Source organism: Canis lupus, chromosome 36, assembly GCF_003254725.2.
Source record: "Canis lupus dingo isolate Sandy chromosome 36, ASM325472v2, whole genome shotgun sequence".
In the NCBI taxonomy this organism is placed as follows: Eukaryota; Metazoa; Chordata; class Mammalia; order Carnivora; family Canidae; genus Canis; species Canis lupus.
Genome location: NC_064278.1, coordinates 22,512,147 through 22,532,728, shown reverse-complemented (window position 1 = coordinate 22,532,728; position 20,582 = coordinate 22,512,147). Strand labels below are relative to the sequence as shown.

The following is a 20,582-nucleotide window of genomic DNA, read 5'->3' as shown; positions in this document are numbered from 1 at the left end:
TTGTGATTACAAGAAGCTCAAATATGCCTCTTCTTTTCACACCATCTAATTTAATCGCAGAACCACCATCATTCATTAAGAAGATCGAAAACGTCACGACCGTTCTGAAAAGTTCTGGCACCTTCCAGAGCACCGTGGCGGGCTCGCCCCCCATTTCTATCACCTGGCTAAAGGATGACCACATTCTTGAGGAAGATGATAATGTTCATATTTCGTTTGTGAACAACGTGGCCACACTTCAGATCAGAGCTGTGGACAATGGACACAGCGGGAGATACACATGTCAAGCCAAGAACGAGTCAGGAGTTGAGAGGTGTTATGCTTTCCTCTTAGTACAAGGTTTGTAGGCTTTTCCGTCGAGGCCTTAGCCTGTGGGGATGATTCCATAGGCCCACCTTATTTCTGGTGGAATTAGCCACACAACTGATTTGCATTTTAATTCTTACCGCAGAACCTGCTCAAATCCTGGAGAAAGCTAAATCTGTTGATGTTACTGAGAAAGACCCAGTGACTCTGGAGTGTGTTGTGGCTGGAACACCAGAACTCAAAGTGAAATGGCTTAAAGATGGAAAGCAAATTGTGCCCAGTAGATATTTTTCAATGAGTTTTGAAAATAACGTGGCCAGTTTTAGGATTCAGTCAGTAATGAAGCAAGACAGTGGTCAGTACACTTTCAAGGTGGAAAATGACTTTGGAAGCAGTAGCTGTGATGCCTACCTGAGAGTGCTAGGTTTGTATTTGGGCCCGAGTGGGCTTCCCTTATTTCTTTACCTATATCCTTTGTAAACAAATGGCAACATATTGATGGGTGTGTTTTGCTGTTTGCATTGGATAGATCAAGATATCCCTCCATCTTTCACCAAAAAATTGACCAAAATGGATAAAATTTTGGGCTCTTCTATTCGTATGGAGTGCAAGGTTTCAGGCTCACTCCCTATTAGTGCTCAGTGGTTTAAGGATGGAAAAGAAGTATCTACAAGTGCAAAATACAGACTTGTCTGTCACGAGAACACGGTGTCACTGGAAGTTAATAATCTGGAATTGGAAGACACTGCAAATTATACATGCAAGGTCTCCAATGTAGCCGGGGATGACGCATGCAGTGGCATCCTAACTGTTAAAGGTTAGAACTTCTTTTCCTCTTCTTCATTCTTTGTGTGATTGCTTATTAAATGTGCCACTCTTACCTTGTACTCTTTAGATCTAAGAGTTTCAATAATTCTGTTTCTTTAGATATATATTTATTGAGTTCAAGAAATACACAGTCATTACCTCTTTTCAGAGTGTTTTCTTACGTGTCTGTAAGACTGTCAACACAGCTTAACTAGGAGGAGTCTCATTAAGTATTTCTCTTAACATCTATAGAACCACCAAGCTTCCTAGTGAAACCCGAGCGACAGCAAGCCATACCGGATTCCACAGTAGAATTTAAAGCAGTACTGAAAGGAACACCACCATTTAAAATAAAGTGGTTTAAAGATGATGTGGAACTTGCCTCTGGACCTACCTGTTTCATTGGCTTGGAAGGGTCAACTAGCTTCTTAAATCTCTATTCAGTGGATGCTTCCAAGACTGGACAATATACCTGCCAAGTTACCAATGACGTTGGTAGCGACTCTTGTACTACAATGTTGCTTGTGACAGGTGTGCACGTTTGATTGTTTTACACTGTTTTATGTTTCTGTCTGACCTGTGGCTCCCTTCTATACCATGCATCCACCCAACCAAGAAAGTACGCTTCTCTCGAACAGTACACTGGATTTGCCAGGCACTGTTCATCTCTTCCTCTTTCCTGTATACTACTTAATTTGCTTTTGTTATATTTATCTGTTCCCTCATAATCTCCCCTTTCTTTCACTCTCTAGAACCACCCAAGTTTGTAAAGAAATTAGAAGCATCTAAAATAGTGAAAGCAGGTGACTCAGCACGACTTGAATGCAAGATAACTGGATCCCCCGAAATCAGAGTTGTGTGGTACAGAAATGAACATGAACTCCAAGCCAGTGATAAATACAGAATGACTTTCATTGACTCAGTGGCCGTCCTACAGATGAACAATCTCGGTACTGAGGACAGTGGGGATTTCATTTGTGAGGCTCAGAATCCTGCTGGCAGCACAAGCTGCAGTACCAAGGTTATCGTAAAAGGTAGAAATCTCTTTCTTCTGTTCTTCATTACCTGACGCCCACCTTCTTCTCTGGGGTATCACAGCTATTTATTCTTTTGCCATCATTTTAGCTTCCGTTTGAGATCATAGAATATTTTCCCCAACTAGTATTATTTATCTTTTTTTGCTATTTCTTAAGATTTTCTTACATGTAGCCAATCATTCTGGGGTATTTTTCTTGTTATTCCAATGTCATAATTCTGATCACCTCAATACGTTGACCAAGCAGTGTAAATCTGATGTTTACAAACATACCGGAAGGAAGGAAGGAAGGAAGGAAGGAAGGAAGGAAGGAAGGAAGGAAGGAAGGATTGATTCATTTTAAAATCTATTTTTACCTTTAGCCAACTTATGAATATATCATCTCTTTCACTATAATCTTTAGCATTAATAACAAAGAATATTTACTATATATGTGTATATATATGTATATATACATATATATGGTGCAAACAATACAGATTTTAACCTTACATGTAAAACAGGATAGGTGTGCCTGGGTGGCTTGGTCAGTTAAGTGCCCAACTCTTGATTTCAGGTCTTAATCTCAGGCTCATGAGCTCAAGCCCGAGTTAGGCTCCACTCAGGTGATGCCTACTTAAAAAAATATATACATATATATATGAAAAAAAGGACAATATACATATTTTTTCTCTCTCAAGAATTGCTTCCTATTTTTTAAAAATTATATCACTATGCCTTGGTGCAATTAATACCAATATTTTCTGTAGCCACTTTCCAGTATTTTTATCACAAAGTCCAAGGTTGTCATGGTGTGAAGCAATTATTTCAGTAAAAGTTGGTGACATGGAAGACTTAAATCACAGGTGTCATCATGGCTTCTAAGTATTTCCATTATAGAGCATATATAAAAAATTTCATCCCTGAAGTTAGGATTTGATACCTCATGCAAATCATCTTAATTAAATGTACTTGGGTTTGGTTTTTGTTTTACAACTTTCGCATCAGTCTTTATTATCTGAGAAAAACTAGTAAGGTAAGGTAGATAGAAAGTTGAAGTCCTCAGCAAGGACATCTAGGGGTCTAGTTTGGGCTCTCTGCCAGGGAAGCGAGTGATTCTGTCAAGGCTAATGGCTTCTCCAAAGCTGTTATTCCTCAACAATGAAGTGATAGTTCTGGACACTGTTTCCACATTATAGTATCTTGACTCTTCCAATTTTAACAACAAAGAAATAAAAACATTCTATGAAATTAAATAGCCCAACTCATTAGAAATTCTTGTTTTTTTACAGAACCACCCGTTTTTAGCAGCTTCCCTCCTGTAGTAGAAACCCTTAAAAATACTGAAGTTAGTCTTGAGTGTGAACTTTCGGGAACACCACCATTTGAGGTGATATGGTACAAAGACAAGCGGCAACTCCGAAGTAGCAAGAAATACAAGATTGCATCCAAAAACTTCCATGCAAGTATTCATATTCTCAATGTTGAAACTTCAGACATTGGTGAATACCACTGCAAAGCACAGAATGAAGTGGGAAGTGATACTTGCATTTGTACCGTAAAATTAAAAGGTAAGCATATTTCCTGCACATGGCAGAAATGGCAGGAATGTGCAAGACATCTGTTTTTTTCTTTCTCTTCCATTATACGGACAATATTTTCAACAATCTCCGCTCATCTTTCCTTGTTCAGAACCACCAAGATTTGTCTCCAAACTGAACAGCCTCACCGTTGTAGCTGGCGAGCCCGCTGAGTTACAAGCATACATAGAAGGAGCTCAGCCTATTTTTGTTCAGTGGCTTAAAGAGAAAGAAGAAGTGATCAGAGAAAGTGAAAACATCAGAATTACATTTGTAGAAAATGTTGCAACTCTGCAGTTTGCAAAAGCAGAACCAGCTAATGCTGGGAAGTATATCTGCCAAATCAAGAATGATGGCGGAATGAGAGAGAACATGGCCACATTGACTGTTTTAGGTTGGTACAATATAGTACAATGAACCCCTGATAGAAGGTGGCACCAACCACTGAGATGAGTCACTAGTAGAATCTCCAGTTCTGAATTTCTTCTGGAATGATATTAGTCCATACCTGTTTGAAAGGTTTAGGAGAGGGGAGCCTGGGTGGCTCAGTTGGTTAAGCAGCCGCCTTTGGCTCAGGTCATGATCCCAGGGTCCTAGGATTGAGCCAGCCCCGTGTCCAGCTCCCTGCTCAGCGGGGAGCCTGCTTCTCCCTCTCCCTCTGTCCCTCTCCCTGCTTGTGCTCTTGAGCACTCTCTCTCTCTCTCTCTCTTAAATAAATAAATAAAATCTTTAAGAACAAAAAGAAAAAAGGAAAAAAAGAGAAAAGACCTAATCAATCTTTTTTTTCCCTAATCGATCTTTCAAACACTCTTTCCTGTTTCTGTGATCCTAACAAAAGTTAGGATCTGTTTCTAATGAAACATCTGTTTCATTGTTTACTTACTACTTTTCTTGATGGATTAGCAGATAGAATCATGATTTCTTTTATTTAAGCATGAAAACTATTGGAAGCCAGCATATGCCACAAGGAAATTTTGTTTCCGAAGTACTAGCTGTTCGTGTTGACAAGAACTCCCAAGATCAAAGTTAGATAGGAAAGACTTACACTTGCATCTTTGGACATTTTAATTTAGTGATTGTTTGGATAACAGCTTGGAAAAATACTGGCTTTAGCCCCTTAAAATAAAGCAAAGAGATCAAGTAGTTCAAAACATGAATCCTTTGCTCTAGAGAGGGTCAAGTGCAAATCAGTACACACTGTCTAATATACATTGTCTGAATTGTTTTGAAAAAGCCAACTAGTGCAGAAATATATGGCTTAATAATAACCCCCCATAAATTCATGACAACATGTAATTGTGGAATCATCACTCCAGAGAGAGAGAGAGAGAGAGAGAGAGAGAGAGCCCTAACGTAACCAAACCATTGGAAGAACCAATCTTAGTGAATTTGAGAGTAGAATCATGCTAAAGGTAATGGACTTTGACAGATGGCTATCACATTTTATTTCAGAGCCTGCAGTCATTGTTGAGAAAGCAGGGCCAATGACAGTGACTGTGGGAGAAACGTGCACCCTGGAGTGTAAGGTGGCCGGCACTCCCGAACTCTCAGTTGAATGGTACAAGGATGGGAAGCTGTTGACCAGCAGCCAAAAACACAAATTCAGCTTCTACAACAAAATCTCTACCTTAAAGATACTCTCTGTTGAAAGGCAAGACGCAGGCACATACACTTTCCAGGTTCAAAACAACGTCGGAAAAAGCAGCTGCACAGCTGTGGTTGATGTTTCAGGTTAGTTCCGCTCTATCCCCGCCACCCCCCATTGCTTCTGCGGATTCCTTCAGCAGTTGCTTTCTCTCACGGCCCTTCTGCTCTTTCAAATCATGGTGATCTCTTGACTTTCCTTACACAGACCGAATGGTCCCTCCCTCTTTCACACGAAGACTGAGAGATACTGTTGGGGTGCTGGGTACTTCTTGCATCTTGGAGTGCAAAGTAGCTGGATCGTCACCTATCTCTGTTGCCTGGTTTCATGAGAAAACGAAGATTGTCAGCGGAGCAAAGTACCAGACCACATTCTCAGATAACGTCTGCACGTTGCAGCTGAATTCTCTGGACTCGTCGGATATGGGCAGTTACACATGCGTGGCTGCTAATGCCGCTGGGTCTGATGAATGTCGTGCAGCGTTGGCTGTACAAGGTCAGTGTTATACACACAAGCCATTTTGTACAAATTCTTCTTTGGGTGCACATCATGGTACCCACCTGACACACATTCCAAAGGGCTCTTCATTTTTAGATTCAGAGTTGCAACCAAATTAGAAACTTACAGGTTCTTTTCACTGTCCTCCATGTCCATGTAGAACCACCCTCTTTTGTGAAGGAGCCTGAACCTCTGGAAATACTACCAGGCAAAAATGTCACTTTCACAAGCGTCATTAGAGGAACCCCTCCATTCAAGGTCGGCTGGTTCAGAGGTGCCAGAGAACTCGTGAGAGGAGACCAGTGCAACATCTACTTTGAAGACACTGTGGCAGAGCTGGAATTATTTAATGTTGACATCTCTCAGAGTGGGGAATACACTTGTGTGGTTTCTAACAATGCTGGCCAAACATCCTGCACTACTCGTCTCTTTGTGAAAGGTTTGCTCGCGTGCATTTGCTCTTCTGATTTTCTGTATGCGGCCATCTATGTGCTTTTTCTGGGTTTAATTGCCGTGCTTTGTCACTCACCAGAACCGGCTACATTTGTGAAGAAGCTAAGTGATCACTCCGTGGAACCAGGGAAGTCCATAATTCTGGAGAGCACCTACACCGGAACACTTCCGATTGCAGTTACCTGGAAAAAGGATGGTTTCAACATAAGTCAGTCTGAAAGATGCAGCATAGTCACAACAGAGAAAACGTGCATCTTAGAAATCCTGAATAGCACAAAAAAAGATGCAGGACAGTACTCCTGTGAAATTGAAAATGAGGCAGGCAAGGATGTCTGCAAAGCTCTGGTATCTACATTAGGTGTGTTGTCTTATTCTCTCCTCAATGGTCGGCATTCCTGTAAGACAAAGCATGGTCTGTTTGGTGTTCTTTAATTCCAGTTGCTGAATGTGATCCTTTCTTCTTTAGAACCACCTTATTTTGTTACGGAGCTAGAACCTCTGGAGGCATCGGTTGGAGATTCGGTGTCTTTACAATGCCAGGTTGCTGGGACACCAGAAATTACAGTGTCTTGGTACAAAGGAGACACCAAGTTACGGCCAACTCCTGAATACAGGACCTATTTTACAAACAATGTGGCCACACTTGTTTTTAATAAAGTGAATATTAATGACAGTGGAGAGTACACATGTAAAGCAGAAAACAGTATAGGAACTGCTGCTTCGAAGACTGTCTTCAGAATTCAAGGTGATTATATTATTTTAGAAATTAAGAAGTGTTTTTAAATTAATCCTTTTATCTTTGGGGAGAAATTTTCTCCTCATGGACTAATGACTCAGTATTGCTTGTCTTCCTACAGAGCGCCAACTCCCACCTTCCTTTGCAAGACAATTGAAAGACATCGAACAGACGGTTGGGTTGCCAGTTACACTCACTTGTCGATTAAATGGCTCCGCACCCATCCAGGTGTGCTGGTATAGAGATGGGGTACTTTTACGAGACGACGAAAATCTACAGATGTCATTTGTAGACAATGTGGCAACTTTAAAAATCTTGCAAACTGACTTGAGTCACTCTGGCCAGTACTCCTGCTCAGCCTCTAACCCACTTGGAACAGCATCTTCTAGTGCTAGACTGGCAGTGAGAGGTTTGTTCCCATGTTAATCTTTCTCTTCACAAAAAACCAAACCGTGACTTCTTACTCACTGTCAGAGTAGAAACAGCCAGTGACAAAAGTCAAACAAACAAAACACACATTGCCTTTTCTTTTCATTTTCCAGAGCCTAAGAAGTCTCCCTTCTTTGACATCAAGCCTGTATCTATAGATGTCATTGCTGGGGAAAGTGCTGACTTTGAGTGTCATGTCACTGGTGCTCAACCAATGCGAATCACTTGGTCAAAAGATAACAAGGAGATACGTCCTGGAGGAAATTATACTATCACATGTGTGGGAAACACTCCCCATTTGAGAATTCTTAAAGTAGGCAAAGGAGACTCTGGTCAATACACTTGCCAGGCAACCAATGATGTTGGCAAGGACATGTGCTCAGCTCAACTCAGTGTAAAAGGTATCATTACGCGGCATCTACTGATATTTGTTCTTTCCCACATTTACGTAACGGTCTTCTAAAAGTTCCTTTAGTGTTTAAGTGTTTGGGACAAGCTAAGTGGGTCATGTTAGAATTTGTACTTTAGTGTTGAAAGCATTAATCGAAGATCTGTTTTGTCTTTATATTGTTCTCTAGTGTTAACTCTAAGTGTGATCCTATCAGATAGTGTGGTCTAATTGAAATTTGTGAAGTATTGTTTCAACTATCCAGTCTCATATTATTTTCTGTTATGTGGCATTCTGATTTATCATTACTAAATTTTGACCAAATACCTCTATAATAAACTAACTTATATGTTTTGGCTTACCTATCCAAACTGCAAAAGTTAAAATTACCAATTAAATTCTCCATTAGGAGCTTATTTGATGGCAAACACAACATTTCATCACAAAATAATCAGAAAGTATATTCTTAATAAGCACGTTTAAGTTACGTATTTACGGGATCTTCAGCCACAAACACAAGCTATTTTTTCCTTTGATTTACTAGAACCTCCCAAGTTCGTTAAGAAACTAGAAGCTTCTCGAGTTGCAAAGCAGGGAGAATCCATCCAGCTGGAATGTAAAATAAGTGGTTCCCCGGAAATCAAAGTTCAGTGGTTCCGAAACGACAGCGAGCTTCACGAAAGCTGGAAATACAACATGTCATTCATTAATTCTGTGGCCTTGCTTACCATCAATGAAGCCAGCGCTGAGGACAGCGGAGACTATATCTGTGAAGCTCATAATGGTGTTGGTGATGCCAGCTGTAGCACAGCCCTGACCGTGAAAGGTTAGACACGCTAAGCTGCTTGCTTTCTTCTCCTCTGGTTTGAGTCTTTCTCGGCAACGTGATGAGCTCCAAGATAAAAAGGCTCACCACAGGAGCAATTCTTAATTAGCTTGCAGGAATTGTTATTTTTTGCATTAGCCTACTGGCCTATGGTCACACCAATTGCTCCTAGTGATTCTGGATTCTAAAATATGTTTTTTTTTTCCTTTTCAGTAAGCAAATGTTCTCATCATTTGTCTTCTTTTTCCCCGGTAGCACCTCCTGTTTTCACCCAGAAGCCTTCTCCAGTAGGAGCTCTTAAAGGTTCTGACGTAATCTTCCAATGTGAAATTTCGGGAACCCCCCCGTTTGAGGTGGTGTGGGTTAAAGACCGAAAGCAAGTTCGAAGCAGCAAGAAATTTAAAATCACGTCAAAAAATTTTGATACAAGTCTTCATATCCTTAATCTCGAAGCTTCCGATGTAGGAGAGTATCACTGCAAAGCCACTAACGAGGTGGGAAGCGACACGTGTGTTTGCTCTGTCAAGTTCAAAGGTTTGTACACCTGGGCACAAAAATAGATGTCTCTTCCTTTCATCTTTTCTTGCTTAGCTAATAATTTAGGTGGCTGTGATTCCCTTTCTTCCCCTAACCACAAATTTCTTTCATTAGAACCTCCACGATTTGTGAAAAAGCTAAGCGACACCTCAACCCTTGTTGGGGATGCTGTTGAGTTACGGGCTGTGGTGGAAGGCTTCCAGCCAATTTCTGTGGTCTGGCTGAAAGATAAAGGTGAAGTCATCAGAGAGAGTGAAAACACTAGGATTTCGTTCATCGATAACATCGCAACCCTCCAACTTGGGAGCCCAAAAGCATCTGATTCTGGAAAATATGTGTGCCAGATCAAGAACGATGCCGGGACGCGAGAATGTTCGGCGGTCTTGACAGTCCTAGGTTAGTAACAACGGACAACCTGGATAAAAAATCAGAACGACTGGCCCCATGATCGTCTTCCACAAATACTAATCTTATCCCATTGTATAATCTTATCCCAGTGTATTGATTACACTCTCAGTCTGGGAGGTGACTTTATCTTCAACACATTATACTTCTTCTTTTAGAACCAGCCAGAATCGTAGAGAAGCCAGAACCCATGACGGTCACTACTGGGAATCCTTTTGCATTAGAGTGTGTGGTGGCTGGAACACCAGAGCTTTCAGTCAAGTGGTTCAAAGATGGGAGAGAATTGTCTGCAGACAGCAAACATCACATTACGTTCATCAACAAAGTGGCTTCGGTTAAAATCCCTTGCGCAGAAATGAGTGACAAGGGGTTATACAGCTTCGAAGTGAAGAACAGTGTTGGTAAAAGCACCTGCTCTGTGTCCGTCCATGTCTCGGGTGAGTAGTATGAGGTTTTAATGGATCTATCAGTTTTCCTGGAGGAAAAAAAAAAGAAAGAAAGAAAAAAAGCAAGCAAGCTTCTCTTTAAACAGAGAATCACCCTTCTCCCACATAGATCGAGTCGTGCCCCCCTCCTTCATCCGCAAGCTGAAGGACACCAACGCCATCCTGGGGGCCTCGGCGGTTCTGGAGTGCCGGGTGTCCGGCTCGGCCCCCATTTCGGTCGGCTGGTTTCAGGACGGGAATGAGGTCGTCAGCGGGCCTAAATGCCAGTCCAGCTTTTCGGAAAACGTCTGTACTTTGAGCCTGAGCTTACTGGAGCCCTCCGACACAGGCACATACACGTGCGTGGCCGCCAACGTGGCCGGTTCTGACGAGTGCTCGGCACTGCTGACCGTGCAAGGTCAGTGTGCGGGTCAGGCCGCGGCTGCCCGGCGCCACTTGGCACCTGCCGCGCGTGGGAGCTTTTGTCGTGTCTCCTTTGAAGCCTTAGTTCCCTTTCCTTCAAGGGCCAAAAAGCGCATCTCACCTGGATCTCTTTGTTTCCTCTCGCTCTCTCCCTCCCCTGCGGTATCCAGAACCCCCGTCCTTCGAACAGGTCCCCGACTCCGTGGAAGTGCTGCCTGGAATAAGCCTCATATTCACCTGTGTCATCAGAGGCACCCCTCCATTCAAGGTCAAGTGGTTTAAAGGCAGCAGGGAACTGGTGTCGGGGGAGTCCTGCACCATCTCCCTGGAGGATGACGTGACCGAGCTGGAGCTGCTAGAGGTGGAGCCGTCGCAGAGCGGGGACTACTCCTGCCTCGTCACCAATGAGGCGGGCAGTGCCTCCTGTACCGCGCACCTTTTTGTGAAAGGTTTGCTCTTTTCTCCAACTCGTGTGTCTTTGCCGTGTCTTTCCACGTCTTGGCTTGAAGATGCCGATTTGACCCTCCTGTTTTGTCCGCACAGAACCAGCCACCTTTGTGAAAAGGTTGGCTGACTTCAGCGTGGAGACGGGAAGCCCCATAGTGCTCGAGGCCACCTATTCGGGCACACCTCCCATCTCCGTGAGCTGGATGAAGAATGAGTCCCCGCTGTCCCAGTCACAGAATTGCAGCATTACCACGACAGAAAAATCCACGATACTGGAAATTACTGAGAGCACCGTAGAGGATTATGCACAGTACAGTTGCCTGATAGAAAATGAGGCCGGTCAAGACATTTGTGACGCGCTGGTGTCTGTCTTAGGTGTGTCAATCAGTTACCCCCCCTTCTTATTGCTGTCTTCTCCTTCTCTTACAACATCTTCTTTAAGGCAGCATGATTGATTGATTGCCATCCTTTGTACCCTAGAACCGCCTTATTTCATTGAGCCTCTGCAACACGTAGAAGCAGTCATTGGAGAACCCACGACTTTACAATGTAAAGTAGATGGAACCCCAGAAATTAGAATTGCTTGGTATAAAGAACACACAAAGCTGCGCTCAGCTCCTGCGTACAAAATGCAATTTAAAAATAACGTCGCCTCCTTAGTTATCAACAAAGTGGATCACAGTGACATAGGAGAGTACACCTGCAAGGCAGAGAACAGTGTGGGGGCAGTCGCTTCTTCGGCCGTGCTCGTTATCAAAGGTGATGATGGTTTTGTTTCCCAAGGCTTGCTGTGTGCTGAACAGACCCATTTGCTTAAAAACATCACAATGTTAATGGATTGAAATGCGTCCTGGATGTTTTCTCTCTTGTGAATGAGGATTATCTGTAACTTCTTTACAGAGCGCAAACTTCCACCTTCCTTTGCAAGAAAGCTGAAGGATGTTCACGAGACCCTTGGCTTCCCAGTCGCATTTGAATGTCGCATCAATGGCTCAGAACCTCTTCAAGTGTCTTGGTACAAGGATGGGGTACTTTTGAAAGACGATGCTAATTTGCAAACCTCTTTTGTTCATAACGTAGCAACCCTTCAGATTTTGCAAACTGACCAGAGCCACGTTGGTCAGTACAATTGTTCAGCTTCCAATCCTCTTGGAACTGCTTCATCTAGTGCCAAGCTCATTCTCTCAGGTGAGTAGCTCATCGCGCTACCCTCTTCATTATAAAAGGTTCACTGCTGTGGGCCACCAAAGGACTGGTGCCTCTTAGTTTCTGCTCCATGTCTGGGAGCATGAAAACTGAAGTCACCATGTTGGTCTTCATCCTTTTCAGAGCACGAAGTGCCTCCTTTCTTTGATCTAAAGCCCGTATCAGTAGATCTTGCTCTTGGAGAAAGTGGTTCTCTTAAATGTCATGTAACTGGAACTGCACCCATCAAAATCACTTGGGCCAAAGATAACCGAGAGATTCGCCCCGGAGGCAACTACAAGATGACTTTGGTTGAAAATACTGCCACTCTGACCGTTCTCAAAGTAAGCAAAGGCGATGCTGGGCAGTACACCTGCTACGCAAGCAACGTCGCTGGAAAAGACTCTTGTTCTGCTCACCTGGGTGTACAAGGTACCTGTTCCAGTCACGTAGCAACATCTCTTTTACATTTTCAATATCTTGAAATACAGGAGGAAGGGTGTGCTTGAAAGTTATGTGTAGGACCATGGTCTAGTAATTAGGAGAGATCAGATGGATCTAGGGCCTTCCAGACGGGATCAAGTTTTAAAATTTTTTATTAAAAAATATAAAACTGATAAAACACAGACTGTACATCGATTTTTAAAGGCTAAAGATAAAGACTAGGGAAAGAGTGAACAACAGTTTTTCACAGGATTGCAAGAAAATCCAAATTTGAAAGAAATCAGCTTAAGACCAAAAAAAAAGGAAGTTATCTCAAAAGACTTATTTTCCCCAGTCGTTTGTAAATTAATGGATTTTGTCGCTCCAGGGGATAGCAGATCCCAAATAAGCCCTTCAAGAAGAGTCAGCTTGTGCTAACCTCTCTCCCTCCTCTAGTCCCAGTTAAGTAATAGTGGAAGCCAGAGGGCTAGGGTGAACATTAATATCCGACATTGTGGAAGGCAACCGTTTCTTTCAGTAGCAAGTTCATGGCTGCCATTGTCAGAGATTAAATACTTAACTCAATGAGCTTCTGATCTAACCCATTAGAGAATTTTTTAGGATTTTTGTGGTGATGGTTTCTAGATCTCTTGAAATTAAAATAGAATTGTATTTAGCAGCCCATTTGCTCTATGACATACTCCTAATCATTTTTATTTCTCTGAGCTTGAATTTTTTGATTCAGCAATGAAGAAAGCCTTGTTCTCCCCAGTTGAAGGGAAATTATGAGTGTTGAAGAAATATCTATTTAAGGTCTTTAAGAGCAATTGTCATAAATATTAAAATATCTCACCCAGTTTTGTTATTCTCATTCCTCATGGTACATATCTGATATCTTTGTAGCCATAGGAGGAGATACACCTCCACTAGTTCACATACAGGAAGGTAGTCAAACTGTCTTATTCCTTGCGAACTTCAGAGTTCTTCCAACAACAGACACAGCCCTGCCTCTGATCTTGGGCTAAAGAAATGAATCTTTTGCCGAGAGGAGGATCACACAATATGAATTAATGTATTTTCCTCCTTCCGTTTACAATAGCATTTGATGTGGTTGCTTGCAGAAGTACATGCATTTTAAGAAATTTCTACTTTGGTTGAACTTAACCATTCTTTACTAATTATTAACCATTGTTCCTTGAACCACGTCAAATAAATAAATATGCTTTCCAGAGTTAAAGACCTCTCTGACAGAGGGATTCCATTCTTCACTTTATCTTGAGTTATACGTGTCTTTTCCATCCCTTACCTTGTCTTTTCTTCTTGGTTCCATAGAACCACCCAGGTTCATTAAGAAGCTAGAACCTTCAAGAATTGTGAAACAGGATGAATACACAAGATACGAATGCAAAATCGGAGGGTCTCCAGAAATCAAGGTTTTGTGGTACAAAGATGAGACTGAAATTCAAGAGAGCAGTAAATTCAGAATGTCATTCCTTGACTCGGTGGCGGTGTTGGAAATGCACAACCTCAGTGTCGAGGACAGCGGAGACTACACGTGTGAGGCCCGCAACGCAGCAGGCAGTGCGAGCAGCAGCACTTCCTTAAAAGTTAAAGGTCAGAGCTTACTCTTCCTTTGTGTTGCTCACCTTGGACTCCTCTCTGGTTGTCCTCTCAGTCCCCCACAGGACTCCGCAGCAATGTTTTAACATTTTTAAAGCCTAATGATCAAAAATCGAAAGTCATGTGTTCTGTCTCTGCGATGGAATGGGAAACTGATCCTTACTTGAACCTATATACTAACAGAATACAGCCTGATTTTCCTTTTCTTTCATTTTTTTTTTTCTCTAACTCAATTACCTTCCAATTGCAGAACCACCCATTTTCCGCAAAAAGCCTCATCCTGTTGAGACACTGAAGGGAGCTGATGTTCATCTTGAATGTGAGCTTCAGGGGACTCCTCCTTTTCAAGTTTCTTGGCATAAAGATAAGAGAGAACTTAGGAGTGGCAAGAAGTACAAGATAATGTCCGAGAACTTCCTGACGAGCATTCACATCCTGGGTGTCGATGCTGCAGACATAGGGGAGTACCAGTGCAAAGCCACCAATGATGTGGGCAGCGACACTTGTGTTGCTTCTATCACTCTGAAAGGTTAGAGTGGCCTCATTCTTTTCTGTCTACTATTCCCCTTCTGATTTCTCCCCCCTCTAATTTTAATGCTCTCTTGGCTTCTTAGCGATCGCCCAGCCCTTTATCACTAGTTGTGTCTCCTACTTACCCTTTTTTCTCTGCCAAATCCTTTTATGTTTAGTGTGCATCCCATATCTGAATCCTACCAAATATCATTTTAGCCAGTTTTTCCAGTAGATTTCATTGAACTCAGAAAGCTGGAGAAAGCAAGACATCTGACTCTTTTGGCTTAATATAAACTGACACGTCGCTGCTCCCACTCACCAAAAATACCTCTTATTTAAGAAGTGGAAACAACGTATTCTCACTAGTGTAATTCCTCGCATTGCATTGCACGACTGGGGGGAGGTACTACTGGCCCCACAGATTTTAAACTATTTGTCTTTTTCTCATCAGCACCACCAAGGTTTGTGAAGAAGCTCAGCGATATTTCTACCATCGTTGGTGAAGAAGTTCAGCTGCAGACCACTATCGAAGGGCCTGAGCCAATATCAGTGGTGTGGTTCAAAGATAAGGGGGAAATTGTTAGAGAGAGTGACAACATATGGGTGTCTTATTCAGAAAATGTTGCAACCCTGCAGTTTGCAAGAGCAGAAACAGCCAACGCCGGAAAGTACACCTGTCAGATCAAAAACGACGCTGGAATGCAAGAGTGCTTCGCCACGCTCTCCGTTCTTGGTTAGTCCAGATAGAACATTACCATGAATACAAAGCACACGCTGTATCTGTGTTGTCTTTAGCTTTGCAGTTTGATCATAAAGTTTGAATGTAATTTATTATATCCCGTTCCAGAACCTGCGGCAATTGTGGAAAAGCCAGAATCCATAAGAGTTACCACAGGAGATACCTGTACCTTGGAATGCACAGTCACTGGCACACCTGAACTCAGTACTAAGTGGTTTAAGGATGGAAAAGAGCTGACGAGTGACAGCAAATACAAAATAAGTTTCTTCAACAAAGTATCTGGCCTTAAGATTATCAACGTGGCACCCAGTGACAGTGGGGTATACAGTTTCGAGGTGCAAAACCCTGTTGGCAAAGACAGCTGTACAGCCTCAGTACAAGTTTCAGGTTGGTTGGTTGGACTTTTATCTTAATGTTATTGTGATGTAGTTCCTGATTTACATATACGTGTATGGGAAGTTCCATCTTCTACAGTGTGACATGAGTCTGACACCCTCTGCATCAGCAAAATCAGTGGTAACGTACCCATAGGGTTGGAAGAAAATGAAGTCCAAAAGTTATATCCTGGGGTGCCTGGTGGCTCAGTTTGTTGAGCATCTACCTTTGGCTCAGGTCATGATCCTGGGGTCCACGGATCGAGCCCCACGTTGGGTTTCCTGCTCAGTGGAGAGCCTGTGTCTCCCCCTCTCTCTGCCTCTCTCTCTGGTGTGGCCTTTCTTTCTCACCCAAATAAATAAAATATTTTTTTAAAAAAAGTTTTATCCCTTTTTCATGGAGAAATTTCCACAATTCAGAGCAGTAGGAGTAAGACTCAATCCCTAGAGAAGGATAAAGTTGTCTTTAACTATCACCTATGCTGAAATAATTCAGCATGTCATGGTTTACAGTGACAAGAGACCAAAACCCCCAACTCTTCAACTAGCACATCTTGCCCATGGATTCTCAAGGCTTTCCACTGTGTGAAGCCAGGGGGAATTTTTTGATACTCTTGCAAAAGAGCCAAGTGGATCTAGGGATAGTCCACCAAAAAGACAATAATTCTCTTTTCAAATCATTTTATAACTGATGTCCTTTATTTGTTTGATTTTCACCACATTCAGACCGAATTGTTCCTCCTTCATTCACGAGAAAATTGAAAGAGACGCATGGTCTGTCTGGTTCCTCGGTGGTAATGGAGTGCAAAGTCTATGGGTCACCCCCAATCTCTGTCTCCTGGTTCCACGAAGGAAACGAGGTCAGCAGTGGAAGGAAATACCAGACCACCCTGACAGATAACACTTGTGCTTTAACTGTGAACATGCTAGAAGAGTCCGATGCCGGCGACTACACGTGTATAGCTACTAATGTAGCCGGTTCTGATGAATGCAGTGCTCCTCTGACTGTGAGAGGTCAGTCCAAAATACAGTAAAATAGAAATGCATTTCTTAATGTGGTTATGAGCATTTTCATCATCAAAATTCAAAAATATTAAACAGCTTTTGATATGTGATTTTTTTGTTGTTGTTGTTTAGAACCACCATCTTTTGTTCAGAAACCTGAGGCCATGGATGTCTTAACCGGAGCCAATGTAACTTTCACAAGCATCATAAAAGGAACACCTCCTTTCACTGTCAGCTGGTTCAAGGGTAGCAGTGAACTAGCCCCAGGCGACAGGTGTAACGTATCTCTGGAGGATTGCGTTGCTGAGCTGGAGTTGTTTGGTGTAGACACAACACAAAGCGGAGACTATACCTGCATAGTTAGTAATGAAGCTGGCAAAGCTTCCTGTACAACACACCTCTATGTAAAAGGTTTGTTTGACTGCTAATCTGCGTTTTTACAGCCTAACATACGTGGAGTAATAGATCGGGCTCTACCTAAAGGTACATGTGTTTGATTTCGTATTTTCCATTTGTTTACTATAGCCCCAGCCAAATTTGTGAAGAGGCTCAATGATTACAGCATAGAGAAAGGAAAGCCCCTGATTCTCGAGGGCACCTACACTGGAACTCCTCCCATTTCAGTTACATGGAAGAAAAATGGCATAAACATAACTCCTTCCCAGAGGTGTAATATAACCACAACTGAAAAATCTGCAATCCTGGAAATTCCAAGTAGCACGGTAGAGGATGCAGGACAATACAATTGCTACATTGAAAATGCTTCTGGAAAAGATTCCTGCTCGGCACAAATACTGATACTAGGTTTGTTCTGACCCTGCATCCATATCATCGTATATAAGTTAACCATTCTGACATGTCTCTTCCTGACTAACTAACCTCTCTTGCCTCCAGAACCACCGTATTTTGTCAAGCAGCTGGAGCCTGTTAAAGTGACCGTTGGAGACTCTGCCTCTTTGCAATGCCAAATTGCTGGGACCCCTGAAATTGGGGTGTCCTGGTACAAAGGAGACACAAAATTAAGACCTACTGCCACCTACAAAATGCATTTTAGGAACAACGTGGCTACACTGGTTTTCAACCAGGTTGATAGTAATGACAGCGGAGAATATATCTGCAGAGCTGAAAACAGTGTGGGGGAAGTTTCTTCATCAACTTTCCTTAGTGTGCAAGGTGACTGCAATATTTTAAAAGTGAATGAATTTGTGTTGCTCTTGAACAAGATTTAAAATATCTGGCAAAGACCTTCTTATTGAGGAAAATCTTGCCCGATGCAAGATGTTCTTCTTAAGACATCCTATCTATAGTTAGTGGCTTGTCCTTTACTGTAGCCAGGAGAGATCAGAAGACTAAACCTTTGGTTGGAAGGATCATGCAATCACTTGTCTCTATAATTAAATCTTTAGGAAAAAACACGTAACCATATTTTAAAAATTTCACTTCATGAGTGTCCCATTCAAATTACCACAGGGCAGTCTTAAAAAGTTAGGAGAATTTGCTGCCTGCCTTGAGCTGTACCTTAAGCCAACCGATCTGTCTTTGGGCTTACATATTTTTGAACCCACTGTGAATTAAGGTGACCACAGGGTGAAAATGTTGCTCCAAAAGTTCATATGTTTTTCTTCACGTCCAAGCTAATTCAAGAGATAGTAATACCTCCTGATGTTGTCATAGACCTACTATTGCCTCTACCGCCATAATTGTGAGAAGAACATTCAGCAAATTAAAAACATCCAGAAATTCTCATTATCTTAATTCTGTTCTTACAGAGCAAAAACTTCCACCATCATTTTCTCGTCAACTGCGAGATGTTCAAGAAACGGTTGGACTGCCCGTTGTCTTTGAATGTACCATAAATGGATCAGAGCCTATCTCAGTGTCTTGGTACAAAGACGGCAAGCCATTGAAAGATGGCCCAAATGTACAGACGTCATTTTTAGATAACGTGGCCACTCTCAATATTTTTAAAACAGATCGGAGCCTTGCAGGCCAGTATTCTTGCACAGCTACGAATCCTATAGGGTCTGCTTCCTCCAGCGCCAGACTCATCCTCACAGGTTTGTGGCTTCTTCAACATCTTTCTGTTTCTGTAAATGAAATTTCTATTCCTGAAATTAAGGGGAAAAGGCCACGATTTCCATAAAATGGGGTGGATATGGGGCCTGAAACCTTGTCCTTCTGCTCTGCTCTTAGAGGGGAAGAACCCGCCCTTCTTTGACATCCCCGTGGCCCCTGTGGATGCTGTGGTCGGGGAGAGTGCAGACTTCGAGTGCCACGTTACTGGGACACAACCAATAAAGGTCACCTGGGCCAAGGACAACAGAGAGATACGAAGTGGCGGAAACTACCAGATTAGTTACCTGGAAAACAGCGCCCACCTGACGATACTGAAAGTAGACAAGGGAGACTCTGGACAGTATACCTGCTATGCTGTGAATGAAGTGGGAAAGGACTCCTGCACAGCTCAACTTAATATAAAAGGTATCATTTATTTCGCATGTTGGTCCAACAAAACATAATAATTTTCCGTTCTGTCCTAAAGGTTCAATTTCCACTAGGACAGTGAAATTTAGGACACTTTTAAACAAATGACATAAAAATGTTTAAGAAGAAATAAGTTTCTCTAGAGAACAGGTGATCTGTTTAAATTCACATTTTTCTGAAACTGTATATATCCTACTTAACCCTAAGACCACCCTCCTCTTATTTCAGTGAGAAATAAGAGGGTTGTAACAGTGCCCCCTCACTGGGTCTTTGAAAGGATCAATGTAAAATCATGTAAAACTATTAGTTCAGTGCCTGGTGCAAAATAAGTGCTCCTAACTATTAGTGGTTTTTAATTAACTGTGACGTTGAACAAACACTTTGCCTCCCCCCCTTATTTTCGTATCTACATGATTCGATGGTGTAGGGTCATGGTATTTATTTATTGGTTTGCTTGTTTGTGTTTTACAAATATGCGGTTCTGTAAATGGCCATAAGTTCTTTTTGTCATTTGTCCCATAAATCAGAGAATAAGCTTGTGGAGGAAGGCTGAGATGTTTAGAAACATACACCGATTCACTGTATTTAGTTAGCATCACCTTTTAATGTAAAATAGGACTTCTTTTTCTTGAAAGGTTTCTATCAATAACCTACTTCTGACTTCCATTTTATTTGTCCTCGCGATTTCTTGCAGAACGGCTAATTCCACCAAGTTTCACTAAAAAACTCTCCGAGACAGTTGAAGAAACAGAAGGGAATTCGTTCCGCCTTGAGGGCCGTGTTGCCGGTTCTCAGCCTATAACGGTTGCATGGTACAAAAATAATATAGAGATTCACCCAACTTCTAACTGCGAAATTACATTCAAGAACAACACCCTCCTGCTGCACGTCAAGAAGGCAGGCATGGGCGACGCTGGCTTGTACACATGCAAAGTGTCCAATGACGCGGGCTCTGCTCTGTGTACATCTTCAATTGTCATCAAAGGTCAGTGATCTTCGTGGTCCCCAACCTCTTGTGTTCTTCTCATCTGTTAGATGGCCCTGTGCGTTTCTCTTGATGTGTGCATTTCTTCTTTAACTCTGTCAGCCAGACAAGTTATGGTAGATAAACAGTTGACTGTTGGCCAACTGTAGGCTGGGAGCGCCAACAAATCCCCGTGTCACTTCTGACTCCTCCAAAACTTTGCAAATAGTGTACTATTGACTAGAAGCCTTACCAATAACATGAATAGTCAGTTATACATTCTTACCATACAGTGAGCTAGAGAAAAGTATACATCCCTGTGTAAGTGGACCCATACTGTTCGAACCTGTGTTGT

The 20,582-nt window shown here is 42.3% G+C and overlaps 1 protein-coding gene across 1 annotated transcript in view; it reads left to right on the top strand.

The window, feature by feature from the left end:
• TTN (titin) overlaps window positions 1–20,582 on the top strand; it is a 274,428-nt gene that overhangs the window by 80,347 nt on the left and 173,499 nt on the right. The window contains 35 exon segments of the mRNA XM_049106193.1: window positions 61–339; window positions 452–730; window positions 836–1,123; window positions 1,366–1,644; window positions 1,866–2,147; window positions 3,421–3,699; window positions 3,821–4,102; window positions 5,161–5,439; window positions 5,561–5,848; window positions 6,012–6,290; window positions 6,384–6,662; window positions 6,771–7,049; window positions 7,162–7,449; window positions 7,583–7,870; window positions 8,402–8,683; window positions 8,939–9,217; window positions 9,335–9,616; window positions 9,784–10,062; window positions 10,181–10,468; window positions 10,644–10,922; window positions 11,017–11,295; window positions 11,401–11,679; window positions 11,821–12,108; window positions 12,250–12,537; window positions 13,861–14,142; window positions 14,399–14,677; window positions 15,113–15,394; window positions 15,509–15,787; window positions 16,501–16,788; window positions 16,912–17,190; window positions 17,305–17,583; window positions 17,674–17,952; window positions 18,549–18,836; window positions 18,973–19,260; window positions 19,958–20,248. Of these exon segments, the coding sequence (XP_048962150.1) occupies window positions 61–339; window positions 452–730; window positions 836–1,123; window positions 1,366–1,644; window positions 1,866–2,147; window positions 3,421–3,699; window positions 3,821–4,102; window positions 5,161–5,439; window positions 5,561–5,848; window positions 6,012–6,290; window positions 6,384–6,662; window positions 6,771–7,049; window positions 7,162–7,449; window positions 7,583–7,870; window positions 8,402–8,683; window positions 8,939–9,217; window positions 9,335–9,616; window positions 9,784–10,062; window positions 10,181–10,468; window positions 10,644–10,922; window positions 11,017–11,295; window positions 11,401–11,679; window positions 11,821–12,108; window positions 12,250–12,537; window positions 13,861–14,142; window positions 14,399–14,677; window positions 15,113–15,394; window positions 15,509–15,787; window positions 16,501–16,788; window positions 16,912–17,190; window positions 17,305–17,583; window positions 17,674–17,952; window positions 18,549–18,836; window positions 18,973–19,260; window positions 19,958–20,248 (9,885 nt within the window).